Source organism: Anolis carolinensis, unplaced genomic scaffold (assembly GCF_035594765.1).
Source record: "Anolis carolinensis isolate JA03-04 unplaced genomic scaffold, rAnoCar3.1.pri scaffold_7, whole genome shotgun sequence".
In the NCBI taxonomy this organism is placed as follows: Eukaryota; Metazoa; Chordata; class Lepidosauria; order Squamata; family Dactyloidae; genus Anolis; species Anolis carolinensis.
In genome coordinates this window covers 28,640,886-28,663,570 of record NW_026943818.1, presented here as the reverse complement: position 1 = coordinate 28,663,570, position 22,685 = coordinate 28,640,886, and the positions used below count along the sequence as shown (strand labels likewise).

The following is a 22,685-nucleotide window of genomic DNA, read 5'->3' as shown; positions in this document are numbered from 1 at the left end:
TTACAGTATATAATTTTATTATTATATCAATAATATCCATTATCCACTGGGCATGTTGCAGTCAGGCAACACAATTACAGCATGGAAATACCACTTTTGTGAAAGCCTCCGACAACACAACATCTGTTGTTTGTTTGTATGCAATAACATTGGGGAAAATACACAATAATAATAATAATAATAATAATAATAATAATAATAACAGTGGGAAATTCTCCCCAATTGTCCTAGCGACCCAATGATGGCCTGACCAGTGTCTTCCTCAATGGGGACGTTCGGTGGGTGCTCTTTTTTGTTTGCCAATTGTATACAATAACATTGGGGAAAATACACAATAATAATAATAATAATAATAATAATAATAATAATAATAATAATAACAGTGGGAATTTCTCCCCAATTGTCCCAGAGACCCAATGATGGCCTGACCAGTGTCTTCCTCAATGGGGACGTTCGGTGGGTGCTCTTTTTTGTTTACCACTTGTATACAATAACATTGGGGAAAATACACAATAATAATAATAATAATAATAATAATAATAATAATAATAATAATAACAGTGGGAATTTCTCCCCAATTGTCCCAGAGACCCAATGATGGCCTGACCAGTGTCTTCCTCAATGGGGACGTTCGGTGGGTGCTCTTTTTTGTTTGCCACTTGTATACAATAACATTGGGAATAATACACAATAGCAACAATAATAATAATAATAGTGGGAAATTCTCCCCAATTGTCCTAGAGACCCAATGATGGCCTAACCAGCGTCTTCCTCAATGGGGACGTTCGGTGGGTGCTCTTTTTTGTTTGCCAATTGTATACAATAACATTGGGAATAATACAAAATAGCAACAATAATAATAACAATGGGAATTTCTCCCCAATTGTCCTAGCGACCCAATGATGGCCTGACCAGTGTCTTCCTCAATGGGGACGTTCGGTGGGTGCTCTTTTTTGTTTGCCACTTGTATACAATAACATTGGGAATAATACAAAATAGCAACAATAATAATAACAATGGGAATTTCTTCCCAATTGTCCCAGAGACCCAATGATGGCCTAACCAGTGTCTTCCTCAATGGGGACGTTCGGTGGGTGCTCTTTTTTGTTTGCCACTTGTATACAATAACATTGGGAATAATACAAAATAGCAACAATAATAATAACAATGGGAATTTCTTCCCAATTGTCCCAGAGACCCAATGATGGCCTAACCAGTGTCTTCCTCAATGGGGACGTTCGGTGGGTGCTCTTTTTTGTTTGCCACTTGTATACAATAACATTGGGAATAATACAAAATAGCAACAATAATAATAACAATGGGAATTTCTTCCCAATTGTCCCAGAGACCCAATGATGGCCTAACCAGTGTCTTCCTCAATGGGGACGTTCGGTGGGTGCTCTTTTTTGTTTGCCACTTGTATACAATAACATTGGGAATAATACAAAATAGCAACAATAATAATAACAATGGGAATTTCTTCCCAATTGTCCCAGAGACCCAATGATGGCCTAACCAGTGTCTTCCTCAATGGGGACGTTCGGTGGGTGCTCTTTTTTGTTTGCCACTTGTATACAATAACATTGGGAATAATATAAAATAGCAACAATAATAATAACAATGGGAATTTCTTCCCAATTGTCCCAGAGACCCAATGATGGCCTAACCAGTGTCTTCCTCAATGGGGACGTTCGGTGGGTGCTCTTTTTTGTTTGCCACTTGTATACAATAACATTGGGAATAATACAAAATAGCAACAATAATAATAACAATGGGAATTTCTCCCCAATTGTCCTAGCGACCCAAGGATGGCCTGACCAGTGTCTTCCTCAATGGGGACGTTCGGTGGGTGCTCTTTTTTGTTTGCCACTTGTATACAATAACATTGGGAATAATATAAAATAGCAACAATAATAATAACAATGGGAATTTCTTCCCAATTGTCCTAGCGACCCAAGGATGGCCTGACCAGTGTCTTCCTCAATGGGGACGTTCGGTGGGTGCTCTTTTTTGTTTGCCACTTGTATACAATAACATTGGGAATAATACAAAATAGCAACAATAATAATAATAGTGGGAAATTCTCCCCAATTGTCCTAGAGACCCAATGATGGCCTAACCGGCGTCTTCCTCAATGGGGACGTTCGGTGGGTGCTCTTTTTTGTTTGCCACTTGTATACAATAACATTGGGAATAATATAAAATAGCAACAATAATAATAACAATGGGAATTTCTTCCCAATTGTCCTAGCGACCCAATGATGGCCTGACCAGTGTCTTCCTCAATGGGGACGTTCGGTGGGTGCTCTTTTTTGTTTGCCACTTGTATACAATAACATTGGGAATAATACAAAATAGCAACAATAATAATAATAGTGGGAAATTCTCCCCAATTGTCCTAGAGACCCAATGATGGCCTAACCGGCGTCTTCCTCAATGGGGACGTTCGGTGGGTGCTCTTTTTTGTTTGCCACTTGTATACAATAACATTGGGGAAAATACACAATAATAATAATAATAATAATAATAATAGTGGGAAATTCTCCCCAATTGTCCTAGAGACCCAATGATGGCCTAACCAGTGTCTTCCTCAATGGGGACGTTCGGTGGGCGCTCTTTTTTGTTTGCCACTTGTATACAATAACATTGGGGAAAATACACAATAATAATAATAATAATAATAATAGTGGGAAATTCTCCCCAATTGTCCTAGAGACCCAATGATGGCCTAACCAGTGTCTTCCTCAATGGGGACGTTCGGTGGGCGCTCTTTTTTGTTTGCCAATTGTATACAATAACATTGGGAATAATATAAAATAGCAACAATAATAATAACAATGGGAATTTCTCCCCAATTGTCCTAGCGACCCAGTGATGGCCTGACCAGTGTCTTCCTCAATGGGGACGTTCGGTGGGTGCTCTTTTTTGTTTGCCACTTGTATAGAATAACATTGGGGAAAAAATACACAATAATAATAAAACCAGTGGGAATTTCCCCCCCAATTGTCCCAGCGACCCAATGCCGGGTCCGGCTCACGCTTGACGAGGGTCCTCCTCCATGGGGATGTCTGTCGGGGTCTCCTTGGCGGGGTCTCCGGGGAGGATGCCGGTCACCGTCCGCAGGAGGGACTCGATTTGTTCCTCCGTCAGCCGCTCCTCGCTCTCCTCCACCATCTGCACACAACACCACAAGGCCTTGGCTACGTCCCCATGGGGGTCCGGACACTATTCCCGGCTATCGGCACACAACTCGAACCCGATACAGCATTATGGGGGTTGACCAACGGAAAATAGGACTGGGAACGGACCCGGGGCATCCGCAGTTGTAGTTCGTACAAATACAGATTACACCGCAACTCCCGCAACATGGACACAACATGGCACACGGACCCACCGTTGCCACCTTGACGTGTTGGCAACACAACCTTGAATCGGCACCAAATGGGCACAACAGGCCCTGGACAACACTAAAGAGGCCCTAAACAACCTTTAAGTGGCATCTCTATGAGCTCTGGACAAGGCAGCAATAACAATAATAACAATAATAATAATAATAACATATTTACTGTATATCCTCGAGTATAAGCCTAGTTTTTCAGCCCTTTTTTTTAAAACTTAAAAATCCCCCCTCGGCTTATACTCGGGTGAGGGTCCTGGTTGGCTTATATTTGGGTCAGCTTATACGCGAGAATATATGGTACATTTATTATTTTTCTCTATTATTATTGGTATTATTACATTTATTATTTTTCTCTATTATTATTGGTATTACTACATTTATTATTTTTCTCTATTATTATTGGTATTCTTACATTTATTATTTTTCTCTATTGTTATTGGTATTACTACATTTATTATTTTTCTCTATTATTATTGGTATTATTACATTTATTACTTTTCTCTATTGTTATTGGTATTATTACATTTATTATTTTTCTCTATTATTATTGGTATTATTACATTTATTATTTTTCTCTATTATTATTGGTATTATTACATTTATTATTTTTCTCTATTGTTATTGGTATTCTTACATTTATTATTTTTCTCTATTGTTATTGGTATTATTACATTTATTATTTTTCTCTATTGTTATTGGTATTCTTACATTTATTATTTTTCTCTATTATTATTGGTATTATTACATTTATTACTTTTCTCTATTGTTATTGGTATTATTACATTTATTATTTTTCTCTATTGTTATTGGTATTATTACATTTATTATTTTTCTCTATTATTATTGGTATTATTACATTTATTATTTTTCTCTATTATTATTGGTATTATTACATTTATTATTTTTCTCTATTGTTATTGGTATTATTACATTTATTATTTTTCTCTATTGTTATTGGTATTATTACATTTATTATTTTTCTCTATTATTATTGGTATTATTACATTTATTATTTTTCTCTATTATTATTGGTATTATTACATTTATTATTTTTCTCTATTATTGTTGCTACTATTACATTTATCTTACTCTATTTTTATTTTTTATTATTAATACATTTATTTCACTCTGATATTATTATTATTATTATTACATTTATTATTTTACTCTATCATTACATGTATTATTTTCCTGTATTTATTGTTATTATTATTATTACATTTATTATTTTTCTCTATTATTATTGGTATTATTACATTTATTATTTTTCTCTATTATTATTGGTATTATTACATTTATTATTTTTCTCTATTATTATTGGTATTCTTACATTTATTATTTTTCTCTATTATTATTGGTATTATTACATTTATTATTTTTCTCTATTATTATTGGTATTATTACATTTATTATTTTTCTCTATTGTTATTGGTATTATTACATTTATTATTTTTCTCTATTGTTATTGGTATTATTACATTTATTATTTTTCTCTATTATTATTGGTATTATTACATTTATTATTTTTCTCTATTATTGTTGCTACTATTACATTTATCTTACTCTATTTTTATTTTTTATTATTAATACATTTATTTCACTCTGATATTATTATTATTATTATTACATTTATTATTTTACTCTATCATTACATGTATTATTTTCCTGTATTTATTATTATTATTATTATTACATTTATTATTTTTCTCTATTATTATTGGTATTATTACATTTATTATTTTTCTCTATTATTATTGGTATTCTTACATTTATTATTTTTCTCTATTATTATTGGTATTATTACATTTATTATTTTTCTCTATTATTATTGGTATTATTACATTTATTATTTTTCTCTATTGTTATTGGTATTATTACATTTATTATTTTTCTCTATTGTTATTGGTATTATTACATTTATTATTTTTCTCTATTGTTATTGGTATTATTACATTTATTATTTTTCTCTATTATTATTGGTATTATTACATTTATTATTTTTCTCTATTATTGTTGCTACTATTACATTTATCTTACTCTATTTTTATTTTTTATTATTAATACATTTATTATTTCACTTTGATATTATTATTATTATTATTATTATTATTACATTTATTATTTTACTCTATCATTACATGTATTATTTTCCTGTATTTATTATTATTATTATTACATTTATTATTTTACTCTATTTATTATTACATGTATTATTTTCCTGTGTTTATTATTATTATTACTATTACATGTACTATTTTACTCTATTATTATTAAAAGGATACATAAGCACATTGACATGGAAGAAGATGAGAATAAGGATTTGATTAGAGTTGGACGGTATTATTACGTTTATTATTTTTCTCTATTATTGTTGCTACTATTACATTTATTTTACTCTATTTTATTATCATTGCTAATACATTTATTATTTCACTCTAATATTATTATTATTATTACATTTATTATTTTACTCTATTATTACATGTATTATTTTACTCTATTATTATTATTATTATTACTATTATTATTATTACATGTATTATTTTGCTCTATTATTATTAAAAGGATACATAAGCACATTTACATGGAAGAAGATGAGAATAAGGATTTGATCAGAGCTGGACAGTCTTATTTTAAATTTGAGCTTGATGTAAATATTCAAAAACATTTAACCTACTGATGCCTCAATTAATGTAATTTTATTGGGTTGTTGTGTGTCTTTCGGGCTGTGTGGCCATGTTCCAGAAGCATTCTCTCCTGACGTTTCGCCCACATCTATGGCAGGCATCCTCAGAGGTTGTGAGGCATGGATACCAATAATTTTATTGGTATGTATTTTTATTTCTGAAATTTCCCACCCTTGGCTTATACTGGAGTCAATGTTTTCCCAGTTTTTTGGGGGTAAAATTAGGTGCCTCGGCTTATATTCGGGTCGGCTTATACTCGAGTATATACGGTATATACCGGTCTATCTCCCGGATGGGACTCTGGGCAGTTTCCAATCATAAAAACAATACATACATTACGTAGCAGCATAATAATAACATAATATTAAATATAATATTAATAATATAATAATAATATAATATTAAACAAGGTAAAACAATACAATTATATAGCAACTAGCTGTGCCCGGGCAGGCGTTGCTGTGTCTGAGTCTGGTGGTGTTGGTCAGTCTACATGAGGTTGTATTGATGCTGTGACCTCCACCTTCTTTATACTCACATTAGTCGTAGTATTTGAAGTCTGTTACCTTCTTCAATTTTTGTGTTGATTGATAATTGCTTGAGATCCCTGTTGTCTTTGGTTTGTTGTTAATTGTAATGTCTGATTCTGCTGAGTGCGGTTTATATTTTTATTGTGGTACAATAGTCTTTTTTTTTTTGCCTGTGTAGGTGTTTATTATTATTGTTGTTGTAGTGGTCATGAAGGTTGGATAAATTAGATGCGACTGTATTGTTTTTTGGAGGCCCAGTGTAGCACTGACTGGCCTCTCAGCCTCAGTGCCTGGCTGTTTCTTGCCTGTGATGGTGTTGACTCTTATTGTTGTGGTTGTTGTCATTGTTATTATTGTAATTGTTTTTTTGGAGGCCAAGTGTGAATGTAGGGATTGGGGAGGTGGATGAGTTGTGTTGTCAAATTTTGTATTTGTTATAGTCACAATGCGTTGTTGTAAGTATTGTGGGTCCGGATTGTGGTTTTGTGGTGTGGTTGTGTTGTTACAACTGAGAGGCAAGGCTTTTGTGTTTTGTTGCCAAGTTTTGTATTTCTGGGGCGTTTAGTTGTGTTGTTATAGTCACTATGCGTTGTCGTGAGTTTTGTGGGTCCGGATTGTGGTTTTGTGGTGTGGTTGTGTTCTTACAACTGAGAGGCAAGGCTTTTGTGTTTTGTTGCCAAGTTTTGTATTTCTGGGGCGTTTAGTTGTGTTGTTATAGTCACTATGCGTTGTCGTGAGTTTTGTGGGTCCGGATTGTGGTTTTGTGGTGTGGTTGTGTTCTTACAACTGAGAGGCAAGGCTTTTGTGTTTTGTTGCCAAGTTTTGTATTTCTGGGGCGTTTAGTTGTGTTGTTATAGTCACTATGCGTTGTCGTGAGTTTTGTGGGTCCGGATTGTGGTTTTGTGGTGTGGTTGTGTTGTTACAACTGAGAGGCAAGGCTTTTGTGTTTTGTTGCCAAGTTTTGTATTTCTGGGGCGTTTAGTTGTGTTGTTATAGTCACTATGCGTTGTCGTGAGTTTTGTGGGTCCGGATTGTGGTTTTGTGGTGTGGTTGTGTTCTTACAACTGAGAGGCAAGGCTTTTGTGTTTTGTTGCCAAGTTTTGTATTTCTGGGGCGTTTAGTTGTGTTGTTATAGTCACTATGCGTTGTCGTGAGTTTTGTGGGTCCGGATTGTGGTTTTGTGGTGTGGTTGTGTTGTTACAACTGAGAGGCAAGGCTTTTGTGTTGTGTTGCCAAGTTTTGTATTTCTGGGGAGTTTAGTTGTGTTGTTATAGTCACGATGCACTGTTGTGAGTTTTGTGGGTACGGATTGTGGTTTTGTGGTGTGGTTGTGTTGTTACAATCGGGAGGGAATGCTTTTGTGTTGTGTTGCCAAGTTTCGTATTTCTGGGGCGTTTAGTTGTGTTGTTATAGTCATGATGTGTTGTTGTGAGTTTTGTGGGTCGAGTGTGGTTTTGTGATGTGGTTGTGTTGTTACAACTGGGAGGCAAGGCTTTTGCATTGTTTTGGCAAGTTTTGTATTTCTGGGGAGTTTAGTTGTGTTGTTATCACATGATGCGTTGTTGTGAGTTTTGTGGGTCCGGATTGTGGTTTTGTGTTGTGGTTGTGTTCTTACAACTGGGAGGCAAGGCTTTTGCATTGTGTTGTCAAATTTTGTATTTCTGGGGAGTTTAGTTGTGTTGTTATAGTCACGATGCGTTGTTGTGAGTTTTGTGGGACCAGATTGTGGTTTTGTGGTGTAGTTGTGTTGTTACAACCAGGAGAAAAGGCTTTTGTGTTTTGTTGTCAAGTTTTATATTTCTGGGGCGTTTAGTTGTGTGCCAAGTTTCGTATTTCTGAGGCATTTAGTTGTGTTGTTATAGTCACGATGCATTGTTGTGAGTTTTGTGGGTCCGGATTGTGGTTTTGTGGTGTGGTTGTGTTGTTACAACCGGGAGGGAAGGCTTTTGCGTTGTGTTGCCAAGTTTCGTATTTCTGGGGCGTTTAGTTGTGTTGTTATAGTCACGACGCGCTGTTGTGAGTTTTGTGGGTCCTGTGTGGTTTTGTGGTGTGGTTGTGTTGTTACAACTGGGAGGCAAGGCTTTTGCATTGTGTTGCCAAGTTTTGTATTTCTGGGGCGTTTAGTTGTGTTGTTATCGCATGATGCGTTGTTGTGAGTTTTGTGGGTCTGGATTGTGGTTTTGTGGTGTGGTTGTGTTGTTGTAACCTGGAGGCAAGCCTTTTGCATTGTGTTGCCAAATTTCGTATTTCTGGGATGTTTAGTTTTGTTGTTATAGTCACTGCGCAAACAACTTTATCATTTTATATATATAGATAAATAACACCAACACAACCTGATCAAGAGGACGGGAACCATAAACCCAATATATTAAAGTGTGTCATTTCAGGCTAGGTAAGTCTTGTGCAATATATTCAGGCCCAGATGGATCAAACGAGCAACGAAACAGACAGAATGGGAATGGACAAGGTGAAATGCACCCAAAAGAAAAGATCTTCGGGGCCTTACCAGCTGGATCTCGACGGCAGTGACGGGCCGGTGGTTGAGGAGCTGCAGCTTCTCCGCCCTGCGCAAAAGAAATAGACATTATTATTATTATTATTATCATCATCCAAACATCTACCAATCCCCATGGGTGTCTACTATATTATTATTATTATTATTATTATTATGTGGGAAACCTTCATGGGAAACAAAACGATTTCATGGGTGTCTAGGAAGGAGACTCAGAGCAGCATCAAATACATCTGATGATATTATTATTATTATTATTATTATTATTATTATGTGGGAAACCTTCATGGGAAACAAAACGATTTCATGGGTGTCTAGGAAGGAGACTCAGAGCAGCATCGAATACATCTGATGATATTATTATTATTATTATTATTATTATTATTATTATTATTATTATTATTATGTGGGAAACCTTCATGGGAAACAAAACGATTTCATGGGTGTCTAGGAAGGAGACTCAGAGCAGCATCGAATACATCTGATGATATTATTATTATTATTATTATTATTATTATTATTATGTGGGAAACCTTCATGGGAAACAAAACGATTTCTTGGGTGTCTAGGAAGGAGACTCAGAGCAGCATCAAATACATCTGATGATATTATTATTATTATTATTATTATTATTATTATTATTATTATTATAAATAATGATGACTTATTTGGGAGTTTGAAAGGGTCAAAAGCTGAGATTCCAAGGCAAACAGTCCTAATCCACAGCGGTCAATGTAAACAGTATGGCCTTCTGTCTGGCCAAAGGACAGAAGTTGTTGACTTACTTGGTCAACTTGTGATTCTTCAGGGCTGCGAGGAAGTCGCTGACCACTTGTGGGCTCTGGAACTTGCAGGGCGTCTTGGAGATGCACTTCAGGGTCTGAATAGAAGAAGAAAAAGGCCAGACTCAGTCCCGGCAGAGAGAGATTTCCATGCCAACAGGGACCAAGAATTCCCCCGGTCAGGACTCACCTCGTACATGATGGTGTGGAGGTTCTGCTGCCCGGCGCTGGCCTTGCTCTTGCCCATCTCCCGCCGCTGCTGCTTCAGGTCCGTCAGCAGATGGTACACCTGGAACGGGGAAAAATATATATATATCTATAAATACACATATTAAAATGTATTTCATATTAAAACATACATATTAAAATATTATTAAAATAATATATATATATACATATACATATTGATATACATATTATTATTTTATTTTTTTCCCAACATTTATATCCCGCCCTTCTCACATATATCCATGTTAAAATATACATATGAAACTTATATATATATATAATATATACATATTAAAACATACATATTAAAATATTATTTAAATTATATATATATATATATATATATATATATATATATATAATATACATATTGATATACATATTATTATTTTATTTTTTCCCAACATTTATATCCCGCCCTTCTCACATATGAAAATTATATATATATAATATATACATATTAAAACATACATATTAAAATATTATTAAAATAATATATATATATATATATATATATATATATATATATATATACATACATATACATATTGATATACATATTATTATTTTATTTTTTCCCAACATTTATATCCCGCCCTTCTCACATATATACATATTAAAATATACATATGAAACTTATATATATATAATATATACATATTAAAACATACATATTAAAATATTATTTAAATTATATATATATATATATATATATATATATATATATATATATATAATATACATATTGATATACATATTATTATTTTATTTTTTCCCAACATTTATATCCCGCCCTTCTCACATATGAAAATTATATATATATAATATATACATATTAAAACATACATATTAAAATATTATTTAAATAATATATATATATATATATACATATACATATTGATATACATATTATTATTTTATTTTTTTCCCAACATTTATATCCCGCCCTTCTCACATATATACATATTAAAATATGCATATGAAAATTATATATATATAATATATACATATTAAAACATACATATTAAAATATTATTTAAATAATATATATATATAATATACATATTGATATACATATTATTATTTTATTTTTTTCCCAACATTTATATCCCGCCCTTCTCACATATATACATATTAAAATATACATATGAAAATTATATATAATATATACATATTAAAACATACATATTAAAATATTATTTAAATAATATATATATATATATAATATATATCAGAATATATAATATGCATGAATGATGCTACAAGATGTTTTTATTTGATTTGTATTGTCATACCCGGGCATGGCCCCATGTAAGCCGCCCCGAGTCCCTATTATTATTATTATTATTATTAATAATAATAATAATAAAACTTTATTTATTATTATTATTTATTATTATTATTTATTATTATTATTATTATTATTATTACCTCATAGTTGCTCAGCAGGGCTGCGTTTCCGTCTTTCCTAAACGACAAACAAACAAACAGGGACGGGATCAGGCCTTCGCACATGCGGCAGATCATTGATAGATAAATGATAGATTGATAGACAATTGGCAGATGTTTGACTGACAGATAGATGATAGATAGATGAAGATAATTGACAGATGACTGATAGATGACAGATGATTGATAGACAGATAATTGACAGACGATAGTTGACATATGATATAATTGAGAGATGATTGCTACAGGTAGATAGATAGTTGACAGATGATTGATAGATATAGATGACAGTTGACAGATGATAAGAGTTGACAGATGATTGAGAGATAGACAATGGTTGACAGATGATATAATTGAGAGATGATTGCTACAGGTAGATATATAGTTGACATATGATTGATAGATATAGATGATAACTGACAGATGATAGAGTTGACAGATGATTGACAGATAGACAATGGTTGACAGATGATATAATTGAGAGATGATTGCTACAGGCAGATAGTTTGATGCAGATAGATGATAGTTGACACATGATAGACAGATAGATGATAACTTACAGATGATAGAGTTGACAGATGATTGACAGACAATGGTTGACAGATTATATAATTGAGAGATGATTGCTACAGGTAGATAGATAGTTAAGAGATGATTGATACAGATAGTTGACAGATGGATAGATATAGATGACAGTTGACAGATGACAAAGTTGACAGATGATTGACAGACAATGGTTGACAGATGATATAATTGAGAGATGATTGATACAGGTAGATTGTTAAGAGATGATCGATAGATGATAGTTGACACATGATTGATAGATAGATGATAACTGACAGATGATAGAGTTGACAGATGATTGACAGATAGACAATGGTTGACAGGTTATATAATTGAGAGATGATTGATACAGGTAGATAGATGATAGATAGTTGAGAGGTGTTTGATGCAGATAGATAACAGTTGACACATGATGGATAGATATAGATGACAGTTGAGAGGTGATAGAGTTGACAGATGATTGACAGATAGACAATGGTTGACAGATTATATAATTGAGAGATGATTGCTACAGGTAGATAGATGATAGATAGTTGAGAGGTGTTTGATGCAGATAGTTGACAGATGGATAGATATAGATGACAGTTGACAGATGACAAAGTTGACAGATGACTGACAGACAATGGTTGACAGAAGATATAATTGAGAGATGATTGATACAGGTAGATTGTTAAGAGATGATCGATAGATGATAGTTGACACATGATTGATAGACAGATGATAACTGACAGATGATAGAGTTGACAGATGATTGACAGATAGACAATGGTTGACAGATTATATAATTGAGAGATGATTGATACAGGTAGATAGATGATAGATAGTTGAGAGGTGTTTGATGCAGATAGATAACAGTTGACATATGATGGATAGATATAGATGACAGTTGAGAGATGATAGAGTTGACAGATGATTGACAGATAGACAATGGTTGACAGATGATATAATTGAGAGATGATTGATACAGGTAGATAGATGATAGATAGTTGAGAGGTGTTTGATGCAGATAGATAACAGTTGACACATGATGGATAGATATAGATGACAGTTGAGAGATGATAGAGTTGACAGATGATTGACAGATAGACAATGGTTGACAGATGATATAATTGAGAGATGATTGATACAGGTAGATAGATGATAGATAGTTGAGAGGTGTTTGATGCAGATAGATAACAGTTGACACATGATGGATTGATATAGATGACAGTTGAGAGGTGATAGAGTTGACAGATGATTGACAGATAGACAATGGTCGACAGATGATATAATTGAGAGATGATTGATACAGGTAGATAGTTAAGAGATGATTGATACAGATAGTTGACAGAGGGATAGATATAGATGACAGTTGACAGATGACAAAGTTGACAGATGATTGACAGACAATGGTTGACAGATGATATAATTGAGAGATGATTGATACTGGTAGATTGTTAAGAGATGATTGATAGATGATAGTTGACACATGATTGATAGATAGATGATAACTGACAGATGATAGAGTTGACAGATGATTGACAGATAGACAATGGTTGATAGATTATATAATTGAGAGATGATTGATACAGGTAGATAGATGATAGATAGTTGAGAGGTGTTTGATGCAGATAGATAACAGTTGACACATGATGGATAGATATAGATGACAGTTGAGAGGTGATAGAGATGACAGATGATTGACAGATGGAAATTGGTTGACAGATTATATAATTGAGAGATGATTGCTACAGGTAGATAAATAGTTAAGAGATGATTGATACAGATAGTTGACAGATGGATAGATATAGATGACAGTTGACAGATGACAAAGTTGACAGATGATTGACAGACAATGGTTGACAGATGATATAATTGAGAGATGATTGATACAGGTAGATTGTTAAGAGAGGATTGATAGATGATAGTTGACACATGATTGATAGACAGATAGATGATAACTGACAGATGATAGAGTTGACAGATGATTGACAGATAGACAATGGTTGACAGATTATATAATTGAGAGATGATTGATACAGGTAGATAGATGATAGATAGTTGAGAGGTGATTGATGCAGATAGATAACAGTTGACACATGATTGATAGATATAGATGACAGTTGAGAGGTGATAGAGTTGACAGATGATTTACAGATAGACAATGGTTGACAGATTATATAATTGAGAGATGATTGCTACAGGTAGATAGATAGTTAAGAGATGATTGATACAGATAGTTGACAGATGGATAGATATAGATGACAGTTGACAGATGACAAAGTTGACAGATGATTGACAGACAATGGTTGACAGATGATATAATTGAGAGATGATTGATACAGGTAGATTGTTAAGAGAGGATTGATAGATGATGGTTGACACATGATTGATAGACAGATAGATGATAACTGACAGATGACAGAGTTGACAGATGATTGACAGATAGACAATGGTTGACAGATTATATAATTGAGAGATGATTGATACAGGTAGATGATAGTTGACACATGATTGATAGACAGATAGATGATAACTGACAGATGATAGAGTTGACAGATGAGTGACAGACGTATGATAGATGATAGGTAAATGATACAGATGATAGTTGAGAGATGATATGATTGATATAGATATAGACAATAGGTCGTTGAGAGATTATTGATACTAATAGATAGATCAATACAGCAAACAATGCCTTTCTCAAATGACCCGGGCATCGCCGGGACCCCAAGCTAGTATATATATATCTATATGAACACCCACACCGAGAGGCCGTGGGGAAGGGTCCCCTCCCACACACATCCATACATCCATTCTTTCTGCTGATCCGGCAAAAAGCACACAAACAACACAAAAAAGGGCTTCTCGGGGGGCCCGGCGCATCCCTAAAAGCACAATGTATTTGCATGGAGTCCTGAATCGAACCCGCTGCGCTCATCACTTTGGGGGCAAGACCCACGCCGCTTCTTCCACAAACTTCCACAGGTCGGGCCCATTGTTGTGGGGTGGTCAAAATACGTCCCGGGGGGGGTGGGTGGGTGGGTGGGATCCCTTTCCGGAAATAGATGCCGAGTTCGAGTATTTTTGTGCTGACCCCAAAGAAACGTCAGCAGAAGCGGGGTCTCGACACCCACGCCAGAAATTACATATATGGATTTCCTTGGGGGTCTTGGAGAGCAATCCCGATAAATTTAATTTTATATCTATATATATAAAAGGGTAGTGACGTTTCGGCCTAGGACAAAACAACAAAACTACCCATCCCAGAAACACTAAACTTGGCAACACAACCCCTCACCCATGCCTCTACGTTCATACAACAAAAAGCTCTGGCTACTCCAGAAAACGGCCAGGCTTTGAGGCTGCAAGGCTATTCACTGCTATTCCACCTGGCCAACAAAGGATTCCCATAAGCCACAGCAACGCGTGGCCGGGCAAAGCTAGTACAATATATTATATTATTAGCATATCACAATATAAGCATTATATATTACTATACCACTATACTGCACTATTATTAGCAATATTACATGTAATATATAATATACAATTATAATAGTGTATTATTATTATTCTACTGTATTACATTACAATATCAATATTATTATTATCTATATATATAAAAGGGTAATGGCGTTTCGGCCTAGGACAAAACAACAAAACTACACATCCCAGAAACACTAAACTTGGCAACACAACCTCTCATCCATGCCTCTACGTTCATACAACAAAAAGCTCCGGCTACTCCAGAAAACGGCCAGGCTTTGAGGCTGCAAGGCTATTCACTGCTATTCCACCTGGCCAACAAAGGATTCCCATAAGCCACAGCAACGCGTGGCCGGGCAAAGCTAGTACAATATATTATATTATTAGCATATCACAATATAAGCATTATATATTACTATACCACTATACTGCACTATTATTAGCAATATTACATGTAATATATAATATACAATTATAATAGTGTATTATTATTATTCTACTGTATTACATTACAATATCAATATTATTATTATCTATATATATAAAAGGGTAATGGCGTTTCGGCCTAGGACAAAACAACAAAACTACACATCCCAGAAACACTAAACTTGGCAACACAACCTCTCATCCATGCCTCTACGTTCATACAACAAAAAGCTCCAGCGACTCCAGAAAACAGCCAGGCTTTGAGACTGCAAGGCTATTCACTGCTATTCCACCTGGCCAACAAAGGATTCCCATAAGCCACAGCAACGCGTGGCCGGGCAAAGCTAGTACAATATATTATATTATTAGCATATCACAATATAAGCATTATATATTACTATACCACTATACTGCACTATTATTAGCAATATTACATCTATATATATATATATAAGAGTGATGGCATCACGGCGACCCACAAAACAACAAAACTCCAGTCCCCCCAACCTCAACATTTGACAACACAACCCATCATCCACACCTCTAGGTTGATACAACAAAAAGAAAAGAAAAATAAAGTCCTAATTAGAGGGATAATTGTTTTGATCCAATTGCTGCCAGTTAAAAGGCTAAGCTCCGCCCACTTGGTCTCCTAGCAACCCACTCAGCCCAGGGGACAGGCACAGTTAGACCTCACTTAGGCCTCTTCCACAGATTATCAGATTGTAACTGGATTACATGGCAGTGTAGACTCACAGCCCTTCCAAACAGCTATATAACCCATTTAGAAACTTACATTACCTGCTTTGAACTGGATTATCTTCACTCCACACTGCCATATAATCCACTTCAGTGTGCATACTAAACATAAAGACATTCAATACCACCACTACCTCAACAATTTCTCACCAACACCACCACACAACGCTACAGCAAGGCGTGGCCGGGCACAGATAGTATATATATATGTGTGTGTGTGTGTGTGTGTGGTTGACAATGGAACCAACAAAACCTACATATTATAATATATAAATATATGCATACATATATAATAATACTGTATATTATATATGTGTGTGTGCGTGTATATATATATACATACAGTAGAGTCTCACTTATCCAACACTCGCTTATCCAATGTTCTGGATTATTCAACGCATTTTTGTCGTCAATGTTTTCAATACATCGTGATATTTTGGTGCTAAATTCGTAAATACAGTAATTACAACATAGCATTACTGCGTATTGAACAGCTTTTTCTGTCAAATTTGTTGTAAAACATGATGTTTTGGTGCTTAATTTGTAAAACCATAACCTAATTTGATGTTTAATAGGCTTTTCCTTAATCCCTCCTTATTATCCAACATATTCGCTTATCCAAGCTTCTGCCGGCCCGTTTATGTTGGATAAGTGAGATTCTACTGTATACGTATATATGTGTGTGGGGGTTTTTTTTTGGCTTTTTGGTTGGCAAAAGAACCAGCAAAATTACATATTATTAAGAATATAAAATACTATATGTGTGTGTGTGTGTGTGTGTGTGTCTGGTTGGCAAATGAACCAACAAACCCTACACATTACTAAAAATATATAATAATATTGTATATGTATATGTATATATGTGTGTGTGTGCACGTACATGCCAAAAAAGGAGTCTTGGGAAGTGTGTACGAAGAGAAATCCCTGTGTGTATGCATGCATGTATGTATGTGTGCGTGTACATTATAGATATACATACATACATATATATACACATACATACACAAACATACATACATACACAATTGGTTTTTTGGTTGGCAAAGGAACCAACAAAACCTACAGATTTATGTGTATGTGTGTATCTATATATATAAAAGAGTGATGGCATCACGGCGACCCACAAAACAACAAAACTACAGGCCCCCCAACCTCGAAATTTGACAACACAACCCATCATCCACGCCTCTAGGTTGATACAACAAAAAGAAAAGGAAAATAAAGTCCTAATTAGAGAGAGAGGAATAATTGCTTTTATCCAATTGCTGCCAGTTAGAAGGCTAAGCTCCTCCAACTTGGTCTCCTAGCAACCCAATAAAAAATAATAAAAAACACTAAAAATTAATACAATAAAATACTATAATAACAGAAAACAACTAAAAATAATACAAGAAAATAATAAAATATAATAAATAAAAATATAACTTACAATAAAATCCATAAAAAATTGCAAATAACGTCAAATAAAAATTACACAACAATTTTTAACCAATACCACCACCACTTTGCCACAGCAACGCGTGGCCGGGCACAGCTAGTTACACATATATATACATATACACACATTTATACATATATCCATACCCACACATATCCATATATACACATACATACACACACATATATTCATATATATATATACACATATAAATCCATACACACACACACATATATACATACACACACACATATCCATATATATACACATACATATATACACACACATACATGTTGTAATACAATGTAATAATAATTATAATTCACTATTATAATTGTATATTTATATTACATGCAATATTACTAATAATATTGCAATATAGTTGTATAATATAATATATTGTATGTATATATACTTGTAAACCGCCCTGAGTCCCCTTCGGGGTGAGAAGGGCGGTATATAAATGTCGCAAATAAATAAATAAATAAATAAATAAATACACACACACAAATATATACACATACATACATATACACACACACATATATATTTATACACACGCACATATCCATATATATACACACACATAGATACATATACATAAACACACGTATCCATATATATCCATATATATACATACATGAACACAAATATATCATATATATATATACATACATACATATATACACACACATATCCATATATATACACACACATATGTACATATATATATCCACATATATATCCATATATACACACATGTCCATATATATATATATATACATACATAAACACACGTATCCATATATATACACACACATATCCATATATATACACACACATATCCATATATATACACACACATATATACATATATATATACACATATATATCCATATACACACACATATCCATATATATACACACACATATATACATATATATATATACACATATATATCCATATATACACACATGTCCATATATATATACATATATATATACACATATATATCCATATATATACACACACATATCCATATATATACACACACATATATACATATATATATATACACGTATATATCCATATATACACACATGTCCATATTTATATACACATAAACACACGTATCCATATATATACATATATATACATACATGAACACAAATATATATATATACATACATACATATATACACACACATATCCATATATATACACACACATATATACATATATACATATATATATATATATATATACACACATATATATCCATATATACACACATGTCCATATATATATATACATACATAAACACACGTATCCATATATATACACACACATATCCATATATATACACACACATATATACATATATATATATATACACATATATATCCATATATACACACATGTCCATATTTATACATAAACACACGTATCCATATATATACATATATATACATACATGAACACAAATATATCACATATATATACATACATACATATATACACACACATATCCATATATATACACACACATATATACATATATATATATACACATATATATCCATATATACACACATGTCCATATATATATACATAAACACACGTATCCATATATATACATATATATACATACATGAACACAAATATATCATATATATACATACATATATACACACACATATCCATATATATACACACACACATATATACATATATATACACATATATATCCATATATACACACATGTCCATATATATATACATACATAAACACACGTATCCATATATATACATATATATACATACATGAACACAAATATATCATATATATACATACATATATACACACACATATCCATATATATACACACACACATATATACATATATATACACATATATATCCATATATACACACATGTCCATATATATATACATACATAAACACACGTATCCATATATATACATATATATACATACATGAACACAAATATATCATATATATATACATACATACATATATAAACACACATATCCATATATATACACACACATATATACATATATATATATATACACATATATATCCATATATACACACATATCCATATATATACATATACATACATACATACATATACACACACACATATACAAATATATACGTATTTATACACATTTACACACACACACACATATATATATATATATACACACACACAGTAGTCTCACTTATCCAACATAAACGGGCCGGCAGAAGCTTGGATAAGCGAATATCTTGGATAATAAGGAGGGATTAAGGAAAAGCCTATTAAACATCAAATTAGGTTATGATTTTACAAATTAAGCACCAAAACATCATGTTATACCACAAATTTGACAGAAAAAGTAGTTCAATACACAGTAATGCTTCATAGTAATGACTGTATTTACGAATTTAGCACCAAAATATCACGATGTATTGAAAACATTGACCACAAAAATGCGTTGGATAATCCAGAACGTTGGATAAGCGAGACTGTACTGTATACACATATATTTGGGGTGAAAAAGGGAAAGCGGCGTTAGCATCAGAACCAATTCAAATACATCAGGAATTGTTTAGAGGCTTCATATTATTATTATTATTATTATTATTATTATTAATTTTTCCCTCCGCGTCCGCCATCTTACACTTCCATCTCGCGCCTCAGGAAACGACTGAGGGGAAGGGGGCGGAGCCTCGGGCCGGAAGAGGAGGGGCCTAATATTCCCGCCTTTCCCTTCGTTGAAAGGGGCGTGGCTTCAAGAGTAGGTGGTAGAGGGTCGGGAAAGGGGCGTGGCTACGGCAAAGAGAAATAATAGAAGGGGCGGAGCTTCAGAGGAGAAAAAACAAGGGGCGGGAACTGAGAAAGAGAAAAGGGGCGGAGCTTCAGTAGGCCGCGAAGGGGGCGGGGCTTCAAGAAGGGGCGGGGCTTCAAAGGAGGGAAAACAAGGGGCGGGGACTGAGAAAGGGGGGGAAAGGGGCGGAGCTTCAGTAGGAGGCGGAAAGGGGGCGGGGCTTTAGAGGAGGAAAAACATGGGGCGGGGACTTAGAACGAGAAAGGGGCGGGGCTTCAGTATCAGGCGGAAAGGGGGCGGGGCTTCAAGAAGGGGCGGGGATTCAAAGGAGGAAAATCAAGGGGCGGGGATTGAGAACGAGAAAGGGGCGGGGCTTCAGTAGGAGGCGGAAAGGGGGCGGGGCTTTAGAGGAGAAAAAAACAAGGGGGCGGGGACTGAGAAAGAGGAAAGGGGCGGGGCTTCAGTAGGAGGAGGATGGAAAGGGGGCGGGGGCTTCAAGAAGGGGCGGGGCTTCAAAGGAGGAAAATCAAGGGGCGGGGCTTCAGTAGGAGGCGGAAAGGGGGCGGGGCTTTAGAGGAGGAAAAACAAGGGGGCGGGGACTGAGAAAGAGGAAAGGGGCGGGGCTTCAGTAGGAGGAGGATGGAAAGGGGGCGGGGCTTCAAGAAGGGGCGGGGCTTCAAAGGAGGAAAATCAAGGGGCGGGGCTTCAGTAGGAGGCGGAAAGGGGGCGGGGCTTTAGAGGAGGAAAAACAAGGGGGCGGGGACTGAGAAAGAGGAAAGGGGCGGAGCTTCATTAGGAGGAGGAGGGAAAGGGGGCGGGGCTTCAAGAAGGGGCGGGGCTTCAGTAGGAGGCGGAAAGGGGGCGGGGCTTTAGAGGAGGAAAAACAAGGGGGCGGGGACTGAGAACGAGAAAGGGGCGGGGCTTCAGTAGGATGCGGGGAAAGGGGCGTGGCTTCAAGAAGGGGCGGGCTTTAGAGGAGTTAAAACAAGAGGCGGGGACTGAGAAAGAGGAAAGGGGCGGAGCTTCAGTAGGAGGCGGAAAGGGGCGGGGCTTTAGTGGAAGAAAAACAAGGGGGCGGGGACTGAGAAAGAGAAAGGGGCGGAGCTTCAGTAGGAGGTGGAAAGGGGGCGGAGCCATAGTGAAAAGCGCCTGAGGAGAAAAAAGGTCGCGCTAAGGACGCCGGGAAAGAGAGTCCGGAAGGGCGGGGCCCTTGCGAGGAACCAAGGGGCGTGGCGCTCCTCTGAGACTACGACTCCCACAATGCCTTTCGCTCGCAAACCCGTTTGGGCGGGAAAATAGCCACTGGGCGGTAAAATAGCCTTTGTGGAGCGCCTTATGCCGGCAGGACCGCTGACCTGAAGGCTGCCGATGGCCGAATCCAACCCCAGGGAGAGCGGGTGAGCTCCTGCCTGTTAGCTCCAGCTTCTCGTGAGGGGGGGAAAAAAACGGTAAAAAAAATAAAATACAAAATCCGAGCAATTTCCTCACAACAGAAGCGATTTGCAGTTCTCTCAAGTCCCTCCTGACAGGAATTTTTTTTAAAAAAATTTTTTAAAAATAAAAATGATGATCCTGATGATGATTTTTTCCCCAGAGGCTTCCCT

The 22,685-nt window shown here is 35.0% G+C and overlaps 1 protein-coding gene and 1 long non-coding RNA gene across 2 annotated transcripts; one reads left to right on the top strand and one right to left on the bottom strand.

Annotated features, from left to right (window-relative positions):
• crcp (CGRP receptor component) lies at window positions 1–21,044 on the bottom strand. Its single transcript, XM_062959600.1, has 6 exons — window positions 20,935–21,044; window positions 11,571–11,607; window positions 10,102–10,200; window positions 9,915–10,009; window positions 9,124–9,181; window positions 1–3,174 (listed from the first exon to the last, which is right to left on the bottom strand). The coding sequence occupies exons 1-6, from the start codon at window positions 20,940–20,942 to the stop codon at window positions 3,034–3,036; spliced, it is 438 nt and encodes a 145-aa protein (XP_062815670.1). The 5' UTR covers window positions 20,943–21,044; the 3' UTR covers window positions 1–3,033.
• LOC134293091 (uncharacterized) lies at window positions 13,493–14,176 on the top strand. The gene is made up of 3 exons (XR_010000133.1): window positions 13,493–13,580; window positions 13,724–13,811; window positions 13,957–14,176. It is a non-coding gene; the product is annotated as an uncharacterized LOC134293091 (long non-coding RNA).
• Window positions 21,045–22,685: the final 1,641 nt, after the last annotated feature.